General features: G+C 35.6%; 1 protein-coding gene and 1 non-coding gene across 4 annotated transcripts in view; one reads left to right on the plus strand and one right to left on the minus strand.

The window, feature by feature from the left end:
- The window catches only part of STAG1 (STAG1 cohesin complex component), a 382,246-nt gene that overhangs the window by 212,389 nt on the left and 146,959 nt on the right, over positions 1-22,898 (plus strand). For all 3 annotated transcript variants that reach the window (XM_090284291.1, XM_090284293.1, XM_090284292.1), the window contains exon 7: positions 8,148-8,352. In XM_090284291.1, coding sequence (XP_090140417.1) covers positions 8,148-8,352 — 205 coding nt within the window. The remainder of the gene's footprint in view (positions 1-8,147; positions 8,353-22,898) is intronic.
- Positions 4,612-4,760, minus strand: LOC150005065 (small nucleolar RNA SNORA57). Its single transcript, XR_016512517.1, has one exon. It is a non-coding gene; the product is annotated as a small nucleolar RNA SNORA57 (small nucleolar RNA).

Genomic DNA, 22,898 nt, shown 5'->3' on the forward strand with positions numbered 1-22,898 from the left:
ACTTGGTGTCCTCAAGGATGTTAATGTGGATAGTTTCAAGCACTTTTTAATGCACACATTTTTTAAAAATTACATGTCATTTGATACACACAGATGCATATACATAACATGTGTAAGCTATGTAAGTCTGCCACCCCCAATTTATGAACTGAAATATTACTAGTATTACTGAAATACCATTGTATTTTTCTACTATTTCATTCCACTACTTCTTAGAAGTAATCATTATCTTGGATTTTGTAAACATATTTTTAAATAAAAAATTGATCATTTACCACCTTTTATAAAATGTTTGTGAAGATCCATAGATGAGAGTAGAGACCAGACATTTTGGTAGCACTTCATTTAACTTATTAATAACAACCACTCTGGGGCAGGACATATTTAAAAGAAGTGATATTGACAGTTCCTTTGCCGCTTTGACTTTAGAAGATTTTTCTAATTTCTTTCTGTGACTAAGGAAACATGAATTTTCAAAATTTATGATTAAGTAAAAAGTATCTGTGGGTGTCATTTAGATTTCCTTACTATTATTTTAGACCCAATTTTGACAGCATCATTTATGTGGTGATTTCGTTCATTTGATCAAGAGACTGTCCTGGCCCGTGCGGCTCGGCTGGTTGGAGCCATAAACTGAAAGATTATGGGTTAGATTTGAGGTCAAGGCTCATACCTAGCTTGCTGGTTCGGTCCCTAATTGGGGCACATGCAAGAAGAGGCAACTGATCGATGTTCCTCTTTCACATCAATATTTCTTTCCCTTTCTTTCCTTCTCCCTTCCCTCTCTCTAAAATTGATGATCATGTCCTCTGATGAGGATTTTTTTAAAAATTGGAGTGTCTGTTAAACGTTCCAAGCATTAAGAATATAGCACTGAATAAACCAAGCGAAAATGCCTGCCCTCATGTAATTTACCTTTTAGGTGGGGAAGAAAACCAATGAATAAAATACATAGAAAAAATATTATAGTATGACAAATGACAATAAATGCTATGCAGAAAAATAAGGCAGAAGAGTTAGAAGATAGGGAGGGAGAGGATTATTTTAAATAGGGGTGGCCAGGAAAATTTCTAAGACTATGGCCTTAAGTAAAGGCTTGAAGGAGGTGATGGAGCAGGAATGCATATATATCCAGGGGAAGAGAAAACAACAAAGGCAAATTGCTCAGTGGTAGAAGCATACCTAGGGTATTTGAGAGAAAACAAAGAAGCCAGTTTAGCTAAAGCACGCTGATTTATGTATTATTGCATTTGATTGTTGTGTTTTAGGACTTTTTCAAAATACAAAACAGTTTCTTTGCTTTTTTTTTTCCATGACAGTAAATTTTAGCTAATGACAACCTAGTTGTCTTATAAAGTATCTCACATTTTAATTTGACTTTTTTCCTTATGTGTCATTTAACTTGTTTCTATAACTCCCGTATTTTGTGATTGAAGATTATACTTTTCTTGCAATAAAATTTTATAGGTGGTGCTGTGCACTTTGTAATGTGTCAAAATAGGTAGCGTGTGTCAGGTTGTCCACTTATTAGTGATGCTAAGATTGATCACTTGTTTAAGGTAAGACCATTGAATCTTTTTGTAAAAGTACCTTTCCAGAAGTACCTTTCCCTTTGCAATTATCAAATAAATTGACACTTTTTTAACATTCTGCTTATGCCAACTTGCCACTTAATGGTTTTAGTTTCCATTGATGATTTGTAGCTGAAATTTTGGATTTGAATGTAGAAGCCAGCGTAGCCTGAAGTCTGGAAAAGGGATATTCTACATCAATCATTTATTAATTAAAGGGTGTTGCCCTTTACTTATGGGACATGTGGGTTAGGCAGATTAGGTATCCCCAGACAAAAGAATTGTACCTCCTACAAGGAGTCAGGAACAAAGAGTTCTTGTTTCCCGTGTGAATAAATTCACTCTGTAGACCAAACCAGAAACAGAAGTCATTTTTGCCCATCAGTCACTAACTTCAGTAGATTTTATTTCTTTAATATTTGAATACTAATCACATCCTTCCCATTTAGTGTATCATTTGCTGTCTTAGTTTAAACTCTTTGCAGTGGTATGTCTCCTTGCTTGCTTTCCTTCACCTTTACCTTTGACTGGTCTCCACATTAAAACCAAAAATATTTTTAAAGCTCACATCTGTTCATTATATTTACTTGCTCAAAACCCTTCAGTGGTCACCCATTGCCTCCAGAGCAACATCTGGCTTCCTTAGCCTTCTTTATACTTAAAAAAAAAAATCTTACAATATGGCTCCATCTTCTTGCTTACCATCACAGCATTTGTTTTAGTATGCCAAACTTAAAACAGCTCTTTTTAGAAGTTCTGTTACTGTTTTCAATTCACTTATATTACATGACCATTTTCTCACTTTAAGTAGGAGTTCTTTTATGGGTGGGAGAAATAGGAAGAAATCTGTCAAAAGATTTACACTTCTGGTTATAAGATAAGGTTCTGGGAATTTAATGTAAAGCATGGTGATTATAGTTAGTAACACTGTATTATATACTTGAAAGTTGCTAAAAGAGTAGATCTTAAATGTTCTTACACCCTAACCCTCCAAATTGGTAAATGTGATGAGATGTTGGTATTACACGCTTAATGCTTTAGTGGTAATCATTTTCGATGGATATATGTGTATTCAGCCAACATATACACTTTAAACTTATACAATGTTATGTATCAATTATATCTCAATAAAGCTGGGGGAAAATGAAATAGAAGTTTTTAGAGGAAGATTCTTATTTTGCTCATCTGTGTATGCCAAGGACCTGGTATAGTGCCTGGACCATATTGGTTGCTCAGTAAATGTGTGAATATATGGATGGGTGGGTAAATTGTTGGGTTGATGGGTAGTTTCTCCAAACAAGCGTTTGTGAGTCACTGGTTTAAAGCAGTATCTTTGAATAAGTCTGTTGAAATTAGGTAACCAAAAGCCAATGTTATGCCAAAAGTACATGACATTTTTGACATTGTGCATCAACTGAGTTAAAAATCGTCTTGAATTTACTCTGAGAGTGTGTGTTTTACATCTTGATATGTCTACAATATGTGACTGAATTGGGTTCCCAAATATTTGTGAAGACCATTCATTGCTGTTTCTATTTTTATTGGGCTGGCCAAAACGTTCGTTTGATTTTTTCCATAAGATGGCTCTAGTAGCACTTAGTTGTCTTTAACTTCATTCAAAACAATTTTTTTAGATTGTGTCATGACAGCTGTCGTATCAGCATGCATTTTTTTAAAAAATCAAAATTGGTGAATTTTTGTATAACCATTTTAATATTGAAGATGGAAGAAATATGCAACATTTTTGGCATATTATGCTTTATTATTTCAGGGAAGGTAAAAAGACAACTGAAACACAAAAGATTTGTACAGTGTTTGGAGAAGGTGCTGTGACTGATTGAACATGTCAAAAGTGGTTTGTGAAGTTTTTGTACTGGAGATTTCTCACTGAGATTCTCCACAGTTGGTTAGACCAGTTGAAGTTGATAGCAATCAAATTGAGACATTGAGAACAATCAGCTTTCTAGCACGCAGGAGATAGCCGACAAACTCAAAATATCCAAATTAATAAAGTTATTGGTGAAAATGAAAAATGTATCTTTTATTTTACAAAAAAACTAAATGGGCTTTTTGGCCAATCCAATATAAATCATTCTCGGCTGCTAGAAAATTTAAATGCTTTGGGATTAGGCAGTTAGCTTTCTACCTCTGCTATCTGCATGAGCTCTGCCTTGCACTGGACCTCTCTCATAAAATTGTTTTCATCCCAGTCAGGCTGTAAATCTAGTTTTTGTTACTGGATCTTGTCTCTGAAGCTTGGCACCCTTTTTCCTTTCATGCTCCCCCATCAGTGTTCACAAACTTGTAAAATAGACTTTCATTAGCTGCTTGTCTCTGTTTAGGATCAGAGCCCCAGTCTTCTGTTCTTGGAAGAGCAGTTCTTCAATCTTCCTAGGTTCCTTTAGTGAACCAAGTTAAGTTTTGTTATTGAGTAGAGAATACATGAACTTTATATTCCCAGAACTAGAATTTTGTAGCTCTGAGATCTAGGACAAGTTATTGTATTAAGATTTTATTTCTTTCATTTTTGTAGATACCAATAGTCACCACAGTATATGGATACTATAAGATTATATATGTGAAAAGTACATATCATATAAATGTTAGTTATATTACATTTTGCTACATGGAGATTTCTCCCCTTGTACTTGCCTAAACATGTTTGGAGGGATTGTTTTCTTATAGACTGTTTGGTTTTCTCTATATTATCTTTTTCTTACAAACTTTTGCCTGATATTTTTGCTACTGTAAGCTTCTTTCAGCCTTTCTTTACCTGTTTGATATGATTTATTTTTTATTAGTTTATTCAGTACAATGCATTTCTTGTGCAAAACCTCATAATAAGATTGCCCTCAAAGAACTTAAATATTAGTTATGGATAAGACATTTAGGCTACTTGAGTATTTTTATTTTATATTATTTTGTTTGCTTAGCTTTCCTGGAAAAAGAGACATTAATAATTTGTGAAGGGAGCTAGTTTTCAATATCTACTCTTTGTCATTAACTGGATAGTTTTTTTTTATTTTTTATTTTTTTTTACTTGTGTCCCGGCGCTTGAGGATAGAACCGGCGGACTGGAAACCGTCAGCACCAAAGACATGACGCCGAGGGGATCGGAGCCCTTTCCCTCTGCCTCCCTACATTACGGGGACCGGGACTGCATGCCCGACCCCCACCAAGAAGAGGAGGGTTGGATAGTTTTTTTTACATGACATATATAAGTGTGTGTAACAAGGAGAAAATGATAACTAACATTGAAGCAAGAAACTGCCTTTTGAAGTGGATATAAGAGACTATCCTTTATTTTTCCAAAATGTTTTTGCACTTAACAATATTTGTACATGATACAAAAATTACAAAGGTATGCATTGTCAGTCTAGTTAGAACTTGAGCTAGATATATGTTCATTATCTTTAATGTATCACAGAGTTCAGATTTCTCTAGTGGTGTGTGCTTGTTGCCTTGTGTGTATGATACCAGAGGATTTTTTTCTCAGTGTTCGTGGTGTGCTTTCAGCTCTCTATGCTCTATACTCTTTTTGGTGGTGAACTGGTGTTTTCGTTTCCTGGTACTATGATGAGGACGTGTGTGGACTTTCTGTTGTCCTCGTCTTGCCTAAGCCTTAAGCATGCCGTGTTTGCTGGAGCCGTTGGGGGACTTTCTCAGCCCTATTCCTCCTTTTTGTAGCAGCTGAACTCCTCCTTGTCTGTGGTTGGACAAAGATGGGACCACATTTCCTGTCCTCCCAGTGCTAGCAGATACCCCTTTGGTATTGTTAAAGGTTTTGTCTTTTTTTTCCCCAAGTAGAGGATTTTTAAATTCTATCCTTCTCCTAGCTGCAGGGGTTCTTTGCCTGTGCTGTGGTAGTGACTCCGTTTGCTGACCTCCGATCAGATTAAGGCTTCAGATTTGTAGCAAAGAAGAAAATTGAGCTGGGCTTGTTAGTTTTTCCAACAGTTGAAGATCATCTCTTTTCAGGCCTGCACAGTAAGAGAAATACTCTCTGTAATACAGAAATTACTTTTTTGTTGGTCTTTTATAACTTCTGGCTTTTATGTTCTATTTAGGAAAACTTTCCTACTCTAAGAATATGCTCCCATGTTTTCTGCTATTTCTTTTTTGGTTGAATATTTTAAAATGTTTTCATTCATTAGGAATTTATTTTAGTGTAAGATGCAATACATATCTTGTCTTTCCTGATGTACAAAAATCATTCACTGAATAATTCATCTTTCTCCACTGCTCATGTAATTCTACCATAACGGGAGGGAGCATTTCTGTGACTTAACAGAAAATCTGGCCAACAATGACTTGAATTCACAGGAGTTTGTCTCAAGAAAATACATGTAAGGATAGACAGTATATGGTTGGTTCCACCTCAGCAGAGCAAAGACCTAGACTTTTTCCATCTTTCTCTTTACCATTCTTTATCTTCATACTTGTGAAGACTGCAAAATGGCTGTTGAACATTCAGCACCACATATGAGTTCCAGATCAGTGAAATAGGAAGAGAAAAAGCGTTGAAGAGATCAAACTAGCCTAGTCTGTCCATTTTAAAAGGCTTTTCCAGAAATACCATCTAGCAAATTACACCTTTTTCCTCAGGTTATTTCTTGCACATTATTTTCCAGGCTACTAATGTATCTACTGTTAGTGACAATCTTTCTTTCAGTTAATTAGCTAAATTGTTTAATTAAGAAATAAAATATTTGAGATATATTCATTTCCATATATGGACAGCCTAAGTGTGTGTGCATGTGTACACACACACAATGGAATGTTATTCAGTCATAAAAAAAAAAAATCTTGCCATTTGCTACAACTGGGATGGACCTTAAGGGCATTATGCTGTGTGAAATAAGTCAGACATAGAAAGACAAATACTGTATGATCTCAGGTACATGGGAAATCAAAACAAAATGAAAAAGCACCAAGCTCATAGATAAAGAGTATTGATTAGTGGTTGCCAGAGAGGATGTAATGTACAGCATGGTGACTATAGTTATTAATACTGTATCACATATTTAAAAGTTGCAAAGAGTAGATCTTAAAAATTATCATTTAAGGAAACCAAAAAAAATTGTAACTATGTATGTTGACAGATATTAACTAGGCTTATACTGGTGATCATTTTGCAATATATAGGAATATTAAATCATCTTGTATACCTGCAACTAATGTTATATGTGAACTATAGCTCAATTTCTAAAGGAAAAAAAAACAGTAGTTCCCTAGAAGTTTATAAATTTTTGTTTTGTGCTGCATTTGAGTCTTTTGAAATGTATTTAGTTTTTTATTTTGGTTTTCATGTGTGCTAATTTTTCTGCCTTCCTTTTATCTTGCTTGCTGTTGAACCTATTTAGATGGATTATTTTCCTTGTAGTCTTCTTGGAGCATAGGTCTGGTAGTTGTGGAACACTGAATGGCTGAATCTCACAGTATAGAAAGCAAGAGGAGCTTACCCTAATGTGCTTTTGTGTTATAGAAGCAGCAGGCAGCCTGCTGAGATACCTCTCCACTCTACTACCCTCTCCTCTCTTCCCCCACATCCCCAGTCTTAAGGGCGAGGAAGATTTAACCAGCCGCTTCAGTTCTTCGTTGGTATTTTTAGGATTTAGTAAACCCTATAACATTCCTGGAACACCAGCTTAACTGTCTTTAGGGGTATTTGTCAAACTCTTTCAAATCTCTGCTTTCTGTTCCTTGCTCTTGGGAATCTTCTGCTGTTCTAAGTATGGTACTAGATCTCTTTTCTTGGGTACCAACAGAGCTCAAAGCCTCACTTAAAATCAATTTTCCTAGCAGCAATTTGACCTAGAAAAGACAAACAGCCACAAATTGAACATTCAGATAACCATGTTTACAGAATTTCTCATTCTCTACCTTGTGAATTTCCATTTCTCTACCAAAAAGTGTTCGGCTTGACTGGGAAACCTCTAAATAGTGGGGCTCAGCTGTCAGCTTTGTGTTTTAAACAAGAAGACCCAGTCTGATATATTAGATCTTTTCTTAGAAAAATTAACCAATTCTCTCTGTAAAATAGTTAATGGAAAGTTCATAGTAAAATTGGAAAAAATAAGGTTATAGTTTCACATGCAAAAGGTTAGTTTTAGACTTCTTAATAAAATGCTTATACTTTTGAAATTCTCAATTATTAAAAATTCTATTTACAGTGATTGAAAGATGCTGTGTGATACAGGTATCATGATTAGTTTGATCTGAACTCAATGGCAAATATGTTTTCTGTCTAAACTTCTTTAATGTTGTTTTTTGCTTCAAATTATCTCAACTAGGACCCAAGTACAACAAAATGGAACTGTTATTTTAAATGAATGGCTTAGTACAATGAATTAAATACTGGATCTAAGTAATAATTTTGAGTACATTAAAAATTATTTAGGTATGGAAGATCAAAATAAACAAAAAAGGTAAAGTCATCAATGTACCTATGTAAGTCATCTCCAACTTCTTTCCACATCTTCTTGGAAGAAAAGGTCCCTGTATAGGTAGGAAAGAAAAAAAAGACTTTGATCAAACTGATATTTCATATTTAATGCTTTCTTTAATCCCTTTTAGGACAGTGGTGATTATCCCCTTACCATGCCTGGACCTCAGTGGAAAAAATTTCGTTCAAACTTTTGTGAATTTATTGGAGTCCTGATTCGACAGTGTCAATATAGCATAATTTATGATGAGTATATGATGGACACAGTAATATCCCTTTTGACTGGTTTGTCAGACTCCCAGGTCAGAGCTTTTAGGCATACAAGCACCCTTGCTGGTGAGTAACCAACATTTTATTTCCTTTTCTTTCAGTTTTGTTAAATGTTTTCTAGTCTAATTAAGCTTTATTTAAGTTAAGTATTAATTTAAATTAATTTCTGTGATCCCGAATAATATCATTTCCCTCCCTCCAAGTTCATCTGAATGGTTTGTGTTATCTGTATGGGTAAAATGTATGCCTACTTGATAACTAGCCTTGAGAAAGAAAATTTCTGACAAATGTTAACAAATCTCTGCATGTTTTATTTTTCTACCTCCTTATTTTATAATCAAAGAAACTTTAGGAGTCCAGTAGTTCATATTATTTGGTAAATCCAAATAATAGTATTTTTTCTACTTAGTTACATTGTTCTATTACTCACTATTATTGTTCATAAGTGTATAAATATTTGTTTATATATTAGAAACAATTTCATCTAATTGTAATAGGTAATTGCTAACTAGTTGGCATTCTTTCTATTTCTAGTACTATAATAACCTAAGCGTATCTGAATGTAATGTCTCTCAAAAGAGTTCATTTATGTAGACTGTAGATAATCTGAAGAACTGAAAGTTTACAGTTTCTTTTACTTTCATCTTAGAATTATCTTGAAAATTCAACCAAGTACATTTTTTTCTTGTTCCCTTTTTTTTCATAACAAGATAATTTTTTAAATTTAGCAGTTGTTCTATTTTGCTTCAGCTACTTTAACTGTGCTTACCTAAAATGACTGTTTTTCATCTATGATATGTGGTGTGTCTGTGTGTGTTTGTACATACACATATTTAAATACTCCCAAATTACTTTCCTTTTAGTAGCAATAACTTTGTTTATACTCATCTCACATATTACCATAACAAAAATCACATCTAGTTTCAATTAATCGCAGTTAATCTTGCATTTAGATTCTCATTTATCTAATATAATTAGAGCTTGGTTTGCAAACTTTAGCATTCATTAAAATCTTCTTACAGTGTTTATTGAAACAGATTGCATGGCCTAACCCACAGAGTTTAACAGTTTTCATGGTCATGCTGGTACCTTGGTGACTACTTATTGCAAACTGCTAATTTAATATTTTGTCATTTTTTGTGAGTCATGTTTTTTTTTTAAATTCTGTTTCTTTTCAATATGGTTCATTCATTCTGTTAGTGTCCATTATTCTCAGTTATACTTCTATAGGAAACAAACATGAAACAAAGTTTATTCTTTATTTTGATGCTGTCCTTTTGCTAATTCTTGGGAAGGGAAGATCTTTTACCCAATTTTATCTTTTTTTTAATAGGTAAAATAAAAACAATTTATTGTTGAAATTTTTCTGTATAGAACCAACATCAAATATAGTTTAGTCTATCTTTTGAGAGTATCCTCTTCCTCATTATTAGGAAGAAAGAGAGATCTTCTACCTAGTGTATCTTTTTAAGGCTCAACTGATTAGAGCATTATCCCTTGCATCAAAGGATTGTGGGTTCAGTTCTTGATCAGGGAACGTGCCCAGGTTGCTTGCGGGTTCGATCTCCAGTTCGAACGTAAGGAAGAACCAGTTGATACCTCTCCCTCTCTTTCTCTCTCTCTCTCTCTCTCTCTCTCTCTCAATAAACATATCTCTGGGTTAGGATTTTTTTTTTAAGTTACTGTGTATATATTATTTATTATTAAAAAGTAATATGACATTCTTTTCTTTCTAATTTCATGACTTGTATTTTCTGCATTCGGTGTTTTTTTTTTTTCTTTATATTTTTTACTTCTCTTTATGTATAGTAATGTCCATTTAGCTGGTTGTCTGATGCATATTAAATTCAGTGGTTATAAGTAAGCAAACACAAAATAGAAATTGCTTCTGAATAGCCAAAGTTGTTGTCATAAAAAATTTCCTGGTTTCCCAAAGCCAAGAAAAATGAGAAGCAACAAATGAAGAATGGAGGGCAAACATGAGATGGTATTCCTCTGATACAACTGTGAAATGATATTTCATAACAATAAAGAGGATGAAAGAAATTATTTACAAATATCAAGATAGAGAGCTTCTGTAGGGACAAGTTATCTCTTTAATCCAGAAAGCTGTGTGCATTTTGTATAAAAGATTAAATACACGCCACATACTCTTATTTAAGAACAGAAGAGAATAAATAATATATTGTAGAAATATGAAGAGTTTTTACTTTTATTTTTATTTTTTAAGATTTTATTTGTTTTTAGAGAAAGGGGAATGAGAAAGATAGGGAGAGAAACATTGATTTGTGAGAGAAACCTCAATCGGTTGCCTCTCACACACCCCCAACCAGGGACCTGGCCTGCAACCCAGGCATGTACTCTGAGAATCGAACCAGCAACCTTTCTGTTTGCAGGACAATGCCCAACCCACTGAACCATGCCAGACAGGACCAGAATGTTTTTTTCTTTTAAAATGTTTCATTTCCAGTAAAATGTACTTTAATTCATTTGCATTTGTTTTTCACTGCCATGTAAATGAAGTACTACTGTATTTCACCTACTTTATGATGGTCCATTTCAGCTCTCCTTTCTATTAGCACATTTTCATTGGCTTTTATTATTGTATTGTTTTTCTCTATATTTGTCCCTTAATTAGATACATATTCTAACTTTATATATACTTGAATATATTTTAATTGTGACTTTCTTTCTGTTTGCTCTGATTTGAGTACATCCTTCTAATACCTTTCTATCTTTTTCTTCCCACAACTGTGATCACAATAACTTTTTCAAAAACTGCTTGATAAATGACATTTTGTTTTACTTAAGTGCTATTTTTATATGATTAACTTATTTAAATTTGAAATTACTTTTCTAAATCAGATATCAAGGAAAGAAGATCATTATGTTTATACTGATTTTTCAGAAGCTAAAACCTTTTTCCAAGTCATTCTCAAATTTACTTCAAAATATTACTGTAATCCCTCTGTGTCTGTGTTGATGATATCTTCCAAGGCTCAGTTTTATAAAATGTGAGACATATCAGTCACCTAACCTTTAACAAAGCACAGAGATCTTTCTGAGAACTTAATTTCAGGGTTGGTAATAATTACCCATCTCTTCAAGGATTTTTCTGTTTTCATCTTTGCCCTTGTGTGTGTGTGTGTGTGTTTTAATTGTATATGTGTGCAAGGGTTGGATTAAAAGATAATAATTTTTATGCACTTTGCAAGATGAGTCTTGGAGACTAGATAAAATGGGCAGGAACATTTAATCCTCTGCTTCAGAGACTGTGTACATGGATAGTCACAAGGCAGCTATAGCCAAAAATGATTATTGGTTTGGGAATAAATTGATTATATCTTAGCTGAGAAAAGAGACAATCAGGTTAGTTGTTTTGTGGGATACAGATGTAATGAGTTCCAGAGATTCATATGTCATCACAGTAGTCTTTATCAGTAGTACATACTTTTAACCTATTTTCCAAATATCCCATTTTCTTATTATCAATTAAATAATGTGTCCCTATTGTCAGTATTTCTGCATTGCATTTAATTGTATACTTTTACCCCGTTTTTATTAAAAATTTTCATCATGGCATCATTTTACTCAACCTGTTAAGATCTTGCTTCCAGATGTATCCTCTGTTTGGCTTAAATAAAATTTTATTAAAAAAATTTTTTTTTCATTTCCATCTTGTAGTACTTTCGATCTATTCCACAGTTACAAGTAGTATTATTTTTTTATTGGAGATAAACTCTGCTTTTTCCTTTATTTTGGAATTCTCTTTATCATTGAATTGAAAGAGATTATGAGCAATTACATTTTATATAATACTTTGTTATTTTCTTCTGTCAACTGGAATTCATAAACATACTTTAATATATATTTGACCCATCTTAATAAAGAAGGTTCACATTATAATACAGTTATCAAATACAGTTATCATTTATTATTAATCTTCAGAATTAAATGTCTTATTTCTGTTCTAAATAGTTATCTCAGTTGGACATATTAGAACATAGTTTGTGTATTTAATTTTTATAAGTAATACCATGTTGTTATTATTTTGGTGGATTTACAATGTGAGATGGGGTAATTTCTTTTCTAAATTTGAGGGAACTTTCCTGAGAAAATATTATTTTCTCCCCAAGATCAAATAGATAGGATTTTCTTGTTTGCCACCATGTTGTTTGGTATTATGAAGAAAAATTTACTCCAGGAATCTTATTTTTTATATTTATTATTATATTATTCTCAAGCACTTGCTTTTAAAATGTATACCAGTACTTTACAAGTTGTTGACTTCATATTTTTGTTAGATGGCAGATTTCAGGATAAGTAACTGTCTGTAACTTTTTAATTTGTTTCTATTTATAACGATAATTTGTTATGATGTTATAAATAAATATTGGCTTCCCCTCACATCTCAGGTGAAAATGCTGATTTGAATAAAGCGAGATTAAGAATATAAAACTTACATTAACAATGGCATAATGATTGAGTCTATTCTATTTTTTTCTAACATGAATTATGGAGAAATTAGAAAATGTGATTAAGATCATCATATGATAGTCAAGCAGACTCAGTATATAAGAGCCCAGTCTTTACCATAGGTCACTCTCCGACTCTTGCGGAAGTAAACATTATTCTTTATATCTTTTGTTTAAAGTATATTTTATTGATTATGTTGTTAACAGTAGTCCCAGTGTTTTCTTCCCTTTGCACACCTCTGCCCAGTAAACCCCTTGCCTCCAGCAATCCCACCCCACTTAGTTCATGTCCATGGATCGTGCATATAAGTTCTTTGGCTTCATCATTTCTTATATTATTCTTAACTTCCCTCTGTCTATTTTGTACCAACCAATTATGCTTCTTAATCCCTGCACCATTTCCCCATTTCTTCTCCTTCCCCCTCCCAGATGATTACTCTCCAAATGATCCCCATACCTATGATTCTGTTTCTATTCTGGTTTGCTTAGTTGGATTTTGTTTTTACTTTTTAGATTCAGTTGTTGATAGTTGTGGGTTTGTTGTTATTTTAATGTTCATAGTTTTGATCTTCTTATTCTTAAGTCTAACATTTCATACAATAAGACTTGGTGATGATGAGCTCCTTTAGTTTTACCTTGTCTGGTAAGCACTTGATCTGCCCTTCCATTCTAAATGATAGCTTTACTGAATACAGTAATCTAGATTGTACGTCCTTGCTTTTCATCAGTTTGAATACTTCTTGCCAGTCCCTTTTTGCCTGCAAAGTTTCTTTTGAAAAATAAGCTGAAAGTCTTATAGGCACCCCTTTGGAGGTAACTCTCTGCTTTTCTCTTGGTGCTTTTCAGATTCTCTCTTTATTTTGAACCTTTGGCATTTTAATTATGATGCGTCTTGGTGTGGTGCTTGTTGAGTCTAGCTTGTTTGGGACTCTCTGTGCTTCCTGGACTTGTATGTCTAGTTCCTTCACCAACGTTGGGAATTTTTTCTTCATTATTTTTTCACATAAGGTTTCAATTTCTTGTTCTTCCTTTTCTCCTTCTGGCACCACGATGATTCAGATATTGGCATGTTTAAAGTTACCGCAGAGCTTCCTAAACCTCTCCTCATTTTCTTCAATTCTTGTTTCCTCATTCTGTACTGGTTGACTGTCTTTTTCTTCTTATGTCCCAAATCATTGATTTGAACCCCAGTTTCCTTCCCTTCACCGTTGGTTTTGTGTGGATTTTCCTCCGTTTCACTTAGCATAGTTTTCACTTCTTCCCTTGTGCATTTGCCATACTTAAGGATATTTTTCAAGTTTCTGAGCATCTTTATCACCAGTATTTTGAACTCTGAGTCTGTTAGATTGGCTATCTCCTCGACGCTTAATTCTCCCACCGGAACCTTGATCCGTTCCCTCTTTTGGGCCATACTTCTCTGTCTGCTTATCTTGACAGACTCTTGTATTTTTTTGCCTATGTGTCTTAGGTAAAGCTGTTGCACCTGTTATGCTGTTAGGGGCAGAACCTTAGGTATTTGTCAGTACAGGGGCGACCCGTTTCACCATGTTGTGGCACTGTATATGGGGGAGGGGTCTGAGAGTGAACAATGTCGCTTGCTCAGCACTCGCCCCTTTTCCAGGCACTTCTCCCACTTCCGTATGGGACTGATGCCTCACTAGCTGTTGCCCTGGCCATCATTCCCAGAATGGGTGGGTCTGTGGACATACTAGGATCATGAGCGCCCTTTAAACAAGTGGACTGTACTGAGAGACCGGCAGTTTCTTCTTCCACCCCAACCCCTACTGGTTTACAGTCAGAAGCAATGAGGTTTTATTTTCCCAGGCGCTGGAACTGTGAGCTGTGTGGTCTGGTCTGGTCTGGTTCTGGGAGTCCTCCCCAGGTGTCCCTCCCTACTTTTTAAAACGTGTGACTGCATTTTCTGCTGGCCTGCCACTGCCGCCGCTGTTGCCACCACCACACCACGTCCTCTCCACCCCTCCTACCTGTTTGGATGAGTATTTCTTCTTTATATTTTTGTTTGTTGGACTTCCATGCAGCTCTATTTTCTGGAACTTCTGGTTGTCTCTAGTTTTGAGGTAGTTGTATTCCTTTTTAGTTGTGGAGGGAGACGCCATGTATGTCTATGCCTTCATCTTGGCCGGAAGTCTTATTCTTTATATCTTATTGTTTAACAAGTTGTGGATTGAGCGTTGGCCTGCGAGCTAAGTGTCGCTGGTTCGATCTTCCAGTCAGGGCACATCAGAGAAGGAAAACTCTGACTCCAAAAAACCTCCGCTGCCTTGCGGCATACCTCTTCAGGGGAAAGGCTAAGGGAGTAAACCCTGACAGAAAATCCGGAGCCGGAGTCCCTAAGGTGGTTTGACGTTGTAGTCAACACCGGCAACTCCTGCGGCGCACCTGAAGCCAAGCTGTATTGACTCCGTCTTTCCCTTGGACCTTTCAGCTGCGAAGAGAGGGGGGGTCTGCTGCATGGGCAACAGCAGACCCTCCATATCACCCTGCCCAGGCTCTGTAGCTTCAGCTTCACTGGAGAGGACACTCCAGCGTCATTGCAAGATGTCGATTCAACACGGGAGGAGACAGATACCGTGTCACTCCCGAGTCGGACTGTACTGCCATTCTCGGCGGTGCATAGACTCTTAAGAAGCTACACCATCGTCTCTCGAGACGGACGGCTGCCGACGACGATTGTTTAACAGTACTATGTTGACACATGGTTGATTTTATATTGACATAATATTCATTATCGATTAACATCCTTTACCAAGTCAACATCTCTGGACTTCTGAGGAAAAATATGATACATGGAATTGCTTTGTTGTCCAAGCATAGACTGAAAAGTATTCTGCCTTAGTAAAATTACTTTTTTTTTTGGCTTCCAGTTGTTAAAACCATGTAATACAGTAGCTGATAGAATGCATCCTGGACCAGACTGTCTGGATCTGTTTCCCTCCTTTGTCTGTTATTCGTTGAGTAATTTTGACAAGTCCTTAACTTATCTGGTGGTTTCATTTTCATTATATGCAAAGTAGGAAGGTAATGATAGCTACAGCATTAAAAGAATTTGGAAGTGCGTGGACCAGTGCTTGACATTTAGTCAGCTACTGGTATTATTCTGTGAGGACATAAAGAGCTAATCATCATTGCACTGTTCCCATTCATTCAGATTTTTACTCAGAATTTATCAAACAGCAACTTTATTTTCATAATAAAAGACATTACAAATGGGAAATCAGAAATAAACAAGTAATTAAATAATTTCTATCAAAAACTGCTATTAAGAAAACTAACAACAAGAACTTTTATTTTTGGCTCTCAGTTCCCAAGCTGTATTTATTAAATTCAAAGAGACTTTTATAACTCTTAACCAGACAGAATATTTCTGGTTAACTAAAATATATGGTTATCCTGTAAAAATAAATAATATCTTATTCTCTCTATATTTTATGGTTTAATATGATACTTTTAGCCTAGAATTTATTTTTTATGTGAATCACAAGTATTTAAATGGGTGTTAACAATTTTTCAGGAATGTAGCTATTGTCGAAGCAGTCTTCACAGAGCACTGTATTGATTTTTAGACTATATTTGAATTTTATTTTTAGATACCACAACAAAATTATTTTTAATAGATTTTTCTAGAATCTTGCCTTCTCCTTGCTTTGTTCTTCCACTATTACATTTTTTCTTTACTTGGTCTTTCTTTTTCCTCACCCCTCCTATAGAGACAACACTTTTTAAAAAACTTTGCTAGGGTTTGTATATAGTAGACATATGGAGTGGAGTTTTCATGTGACCTATGCCAATAATTTGCCAAATTTGCAAATGCCACTGTGTTATAACTGTACCCATAAAATACAGTTTTTCTAGTTAAAGAACTATTATTTTCTTATATTTATCTTTTACTTTTTATCATCGGGTATGAAAATTAGCTTTCTTTTGAGTATTAGTTTTTGTAAATTATAGAGAATTCAGAAAAGTAGAAAAATGCATAAGTAAAAATCTGAGAAAGACAAATACCGTATAATCTCACTTATATTTGGATTCTAACGAACAACATAAACTGTCAAACAAAATAGAAACAGAGACATGCATACATGGAACAGACTGATAGCTGTTGGGGGAGAGGGGAGGAAAAAGAAGGTGAAAGGATTAGCCAAAGGAAATATATGCATAACTCATAGACACAGACAACAGTTTGGTGATGTCTAGAGGAAACGAGAATGAAGGCCGGGTGGAAGTGCGTAGGGTTGGGGTTAATGGAGCCATGTGTAATAGTGTCATGATAAATATAAAGTTTTAAAAATTAGCCATAATCGTACCACCTCATAATTGCCATAACATGTTGGTATTTAAGTTTTTTCTTCATATGCACATTTGTGAGGATTTTTTAATTTTCAGTCAAATAATAGGATGTTATCAGTGTTGTGATGTGTATTTAATTTGTTTTTAATACTTTAAATTATATTTCGTTCATTATGCTATAACTGTTGTCCTAACTTTTCCCTCTTTGCCCCCTCCACCCAGCACTCACACTCCCTCAAGAAATCCCCACACCATTGTTCATGTCCCTGGAACATGTGTATAAGTTTTTTGGTTACTCCATTTTCTGTAGTGTACTTTACATCCCCATGGCCATTCTGCAACTAGCCATTTGTACATCTGCCTCCCATCTAGAAACCATCAAAATGCTCTCCATATCCACAATTCTCTCTGTTCAACTTATTTGCTTAGTTTGTTTTTTAGATTCAATTATTGACAGATATGCATTTATTGCCATTTTATTATTCATAGTTTTGATCTTTTTCTTAAACAAGTGTCTTTAATATTTCATATAATAATGGTTTGGTGATGATTAACTCCTTTCGTTTTTTATTGTCTGGAAAGCTTTTTATCTGCCCTTTGATTCTAAATGATATCCTACCTGCGTAGACCAATCTTGGCCAAAGTTTCCTACCTTTCCTGACTTTGAATATTTTTCACCAATACCTTCTAGACTGCAAAGTTTCTTTTGGTATATAGGCTTACAGTCTTAAGAGAACTCCTCTGTAGGTAACTGCCTGCTTTTCTCTTGCTGCTTTTAAGATTCTTTTTTTATCTTTAACCTTTGGCATTTTAATTATGTTGTGTCTTGGTGTGGGCCTCTTTGCATCCACCTTGTTTGGGACTCTCTGTGATTCCTGAACTTGCATATTTATTTCCTTCACCAAATTAGGAAAGGGTTTTTTTGTTTGTTTTCATTTCTTTTCAAAGAGATTTTCAATTTCTTACTCCTTCTCTTCTCCTTTTGGTATACCCCTATGACGTGAATGTTGAAATGTTTCAAGTTGTCCCAGAGGCTATTTATACTGTCCTCATATTTTTGTATTCTTTTTTTCTCTTATTGTTCTGATTGGTTGTTTTTTGCTTCCTTATGTTCCAAATCATTGATTTGCTTCCCGGCTTCATCCACTCTACTGTTGTTTCCCAATCAATTGTACTTTATTTCAATTAGTGAATCCTTTGTTTCTGATGGGATCTTTTTTATGCTGTTGAGGTTTTCGCTAAGTTACTTGAGCATCCTTATAACCAGTGTTTTGAGCTCTGCATGTGATAGATTGCTTGGGTCCCTTTTGTTTAGTTCTTTTTCTGGATTTTTTATCTGTTCTTTCATTTGGGCCATGTTTGCCTCCTTGTTTTGACGGCCTCCCTGTGTTTGCTTCTGTGGACTAGGAAGTACTGCTATAACTCCTTGACTTGGAAAGCATAGCCTAATGTAATAGGTGTCCTGTAGGGTCCAGTGGCACAGCCTCCCCTATCACCCAAGCTGGGTACTCAAAGTGCACCCTTTGTATGGGCTGAGTAAACCCTCCTCTTGTAGTTGAGCATTGATTGCTATTGGCAAGTCAAGTGGAGGGATTTACCTAGGCCCACCAGCTTGAAGGACTGTCTGTGACCACTGACCACCAACCTCCACCATTCGTGGAGGATCAGCTGTGCAGGGGCAGGGTGGTGGTGCTCAGTGTGATCTGTAGCTGTCCACTGGGTGTGCAGGCTCTGGGGTTTCCCAGGTAGTGTAGGCCATGGTCAGCCGACACTTGAAGTCTGCCAGATGCCACACTGCATGAGCTATAAAGCAATCAGAGATGGCTGCTGCTTGTGCTGGGCTTGGAAATTACCCTGACAAGCCAAGCTGTTAGTTCCAGGCCTGGGGCCACTTAACAAGGGGGGTAGGGGCTCACTGAGGCTGGCTGTTGCTTGTTTGAGAGGATTTAGGAAGTAGTTGTATGTAAGGTAAGACCAGCCATTGATATGGAAAAGTCTCTGTTACTCGCTCAGATGGGTGGGATGGAGTCTAGCGTGTGTCCAGGATATTGCAAACAGTGTTAGCCAGGTTGATGGAGTCTCAGATATGGCACCCACCTGGTGGCTCAGTAGCTCTGTGGTGGGAGAGTTCAGAAAAGGGACAATGGCCTCTGCCCACCTTTCTCTCTGGAAGAAAGCTGTCCCCAGCTCTCACCTTGATGCCAGATACTTCAGTTTCTTTATGCCACTGGTGCCTTTCTATCTGCTACCCCAGTGCTGGAGTTCAGAGGGAGTGAATCTCAGTAAGTCCATGTGTGGATTTTTAAAGAGGAACTGCTAGGGACTCCAGGAATTTTCTTCCACCAACTCAATACCTGCTAGCTTTTGCAGCCAGAAGTTATGGGGACTTATTTTCTTGACCCTTGGACCCTGGGCTGGGTGGCCTGTTGTGTGGCTGGGACTCATCCTTCCTGATTTTTTATCCACCACGTATGGATGTGGCACCAGAATGTTTTGTGTCTCCGCCCCTTCTACCAGCCTGGATGGATGTGGTTTCTTTAATTCCCTAGGTGTCAGACTTTCGTTCAACTCAATTTCTGCTGATGCTAGTGATGATTGTTCTGTAATTTAGTTGTAATTTTGATGTGATTGTGCGAGGAGGTGAGCCGTGTTTACCTATGCTGCCATTTTGACCGGAAGTCCCTACTTTCAGCTCTTTAATTTTTATATTTATGTTTAATATGGCTGCCTCATTTTCTGAGATCTAGATAGCCTTTATAAGTTATTTAATTTTCCTGCCATTGTTTGGATTTTTTATCTTTGTTGGATTCCCTATCTTTTGCTTGCTTGTTGTTTTTCATTCTCTCCTATTTGAGTAGTGTATTTTTTATAACTTTTTGAGAAAAAGGGCATTGGAGGAGTATTATTTGAGACTTTACATGCCTAGAAAGTATACTGTAGCCTCATGTTTAATTGACTCACCTAATGTAGAAGTCATTGTTGAATGTTTACTTTGGTACTTTTCTCTAGCTTCCATTATTGTTGAGAAATCCAGTACTATTTCAGCCTCTGAGTCTGATTCTGTTTCTTTTCTTTAGAAGCTTTTAAACTTTTCTCTTTGTTCCTGGTGTTCTGAAATATGGTGAGATACCCTGATGTGTATATATATTTTCCCATTCATTATGCTTGGCACTCTTTGATGAATACCTGTTGCTTGCATGTTACTCTCTTGAATCAGTCTTGAGTTTCCATATTTCACTTCCATTTTCTATTTCTTTACCTTTTTGTTCACTTTCCCTGTATTTTCCCGGCTTTATTGAACTTAATTTTATTGGCTTATTTTAAGTTTTCTAGGAGTTCTTTCTAATTCTACAAGACTTTTTAAAAAACATTGTTTCATGGATGTTTCTTGTCTCATTGACAATTTTAATTATTACTCTGAAATTTTTTTCTGCTCACTACTATGACCTCTTCTCTTGTGATTCTCTGCTTTTATCACTGTCTTTCATGTTGGAAACTTTTCTCAAATATTTGTTCCTTGGCTCTCTAGTCATTCCTGACACTGAAACACTTAAAGCTGATTGTCAGTGATGTTTTTGTATTGTGTTGTGTTGTGTTGTGTTTGAAAGGATAGGGCAGGAGCTCTGGCTTCTTTAGTGAATGTCACTGTAGGGTCCTTTGGTGAGCTAGCATTTTCATTGTAGACTAAACTGTTAGTATTGATAATTATTTTCCCTTGGGGAGTTAATAGTTGTTTTTTTTTTTAGCAGAAGTAGCTTTTAATCTACTTAAGTTTGGTTGCTTTCTACCATTTGGGTGTTGGGCTGCATGAAAGAGGACCCATGGCACTTTGTACTTCACACATATCCCTGCTCTGTGTCCAATGATTCCAAATCTCTAGTTTGTTTTCTTCAAGGAATAAACTCCTACAATTCTGAGATGGGTGTGTGATAGAGAAATAGCCTGACTGCCTAGGTTGGAGTGGAGATTTAGGGATTTACTTAATATATGAAAATTGAAACAATACATTTGGCCCTTCATATCACAGGTTCTGTATTCACAGATTCAACCAACCTTGGATGGAAAATATTTTTTAAAGAAACAATTTTTAGTTGTTGCTGACTTATACTGTGTAGTGAGAGCCTATTTTGGTTGTGTCATTATTCCCTAAACAACTGATACAGCATACATTATATTAAGTCTTGTAAATAATCTAGAGATTATTTGAAGTATACAAGATGATTTGTGTAGGGTATATGAACATACTACACCATTTTATTTAAGGGACTTGAGCATCCATGGATTTTGTTATCTGCACAGTGTGTGTGTGTGTGTGTGTGTGTGTGTGTGTGTGTGTCCTGGACTAATCTCCCAAAGATACCCAGTGAGGACTGTACTTCTGTTTTCAGACCTCATCTCACTCTATCTTGAATGGAAACTAGTAGTGTTTCTAATTTCTGAATGCTTTTGGATTCTACAGAGCAAAATCTTTTTTTTTTTCCTTTTAGAAATAATTGTTATACTTTTTGATGGTTTGGTTTGTGTGCTCTCTGCTCATTCTTCTGCTTTTCATATTCATATATTAATATATTGTCATTTGGTGTTGCAGGTGTTTTCTGAATGAGTTGAAGATGAAAATTCTTTTTTTACTTATTATTATAATTGGGTTTTAAAGAGACATGGGGCCCTGGCTGGTGTAGTTCAGTGGATTGAGGGCCTACCTATTAACCAAAAGGTCACCAATTCGATTCCCAGTCAAGGCACATGCCTGGGTTGCAGGCCAGGTCCCCAGTTGGGGGTGTGTGAGAGGCAACTAATCAATGTTTCTCTCCCTTTCTTTCTCCTTACCTTCCCCCTCTCTAAAAATAAATGAATAAAATCTTTTAATAAAAAATAAATAGAGACACAGGGATTGGTTAGATCTTAATCATTTGGAAAGTGGAAGGTTTTTTTTAAGCCTTTTGTCTGTTTAAATTAGTTCTCTTTTTTTTCCAGAAAAACAAAGAGGAATACTTTTCTTACAAATTTAGTTTGTTGTATTAACAGACATATATCTAGGGTGTATAGTAATAGTTTTCAATGTGTAGTAGATATCACTAAGAATAATTGCAGTTTTTCATTTTTATGTTTATAAAAACATAAATGCAAATTGTTAAATATTGATTAAAAGGGTCAATATCAAAATATACAATTTCAACGATCCCATTTACTGATAACCACTTTCTTTTGTTGCAGTGTTTTTCTTCTTCTACTGGGACTTTAAAACCTTTGATACTATATTTTTATTGTTCTTTATACCCTTCATGGTCTCAGTACCTCAGCTCAGATTCTGTCATCCATGTTTATTATAATCATCTCCTACTTCGTACCCTTAACATCCTCGCCTCTCTCTGTCCATCATATCCTTTAGGCAAAACTCATTATCACCTGCTCCATACCTGCACCAGAGCAGCTGAAAGAAGCTGATGAAAAACATGTAATCATAATGGCTGGTTTTACATTTTTCTCACAAGTGGACCTTTAATGCTGCCTAGAAGTTCTAGTCACTATTCTATTCTGTTGATATGTCCACTTTCTTATAAGATTATTTCACATCTTAAACCTATAACATCTATCCTCTCTTCACACTTTGCTGATTAAAGTTTAAACCTGTTTAGGTGCAGCCGCATCCATATACTCTATATCCATATATCCATGTCTCTTACCACAGTGCCCTTTGTCTAAGGCCACTTGTGCAGTGGATCTTATCCCTGTTCACCGCCTCAAGAATGTTGCTCTCCAAGCTGTTTTTTCTTTCTCCTCACTTCAATTTCCCCCCTTTATTAAATAATTCTTATAATTATACTAATA

Source organism: Furipterus horrens, unplaced genomic scaffold (assembly GCF_987537825.1).
Source record: "Furipterus horrens unplaced genomic scaffold, mFurHor1.1.pri manual_scaffold_7, whole genome shotgun sequence".
Classification (NCBI taxonomy): domain Eukaryota; kingdom Metazoa; phylum Chordata; class Mammalia; order Chiroptera; family Furipteridae; genus Furipterus; species Furipterus horrens.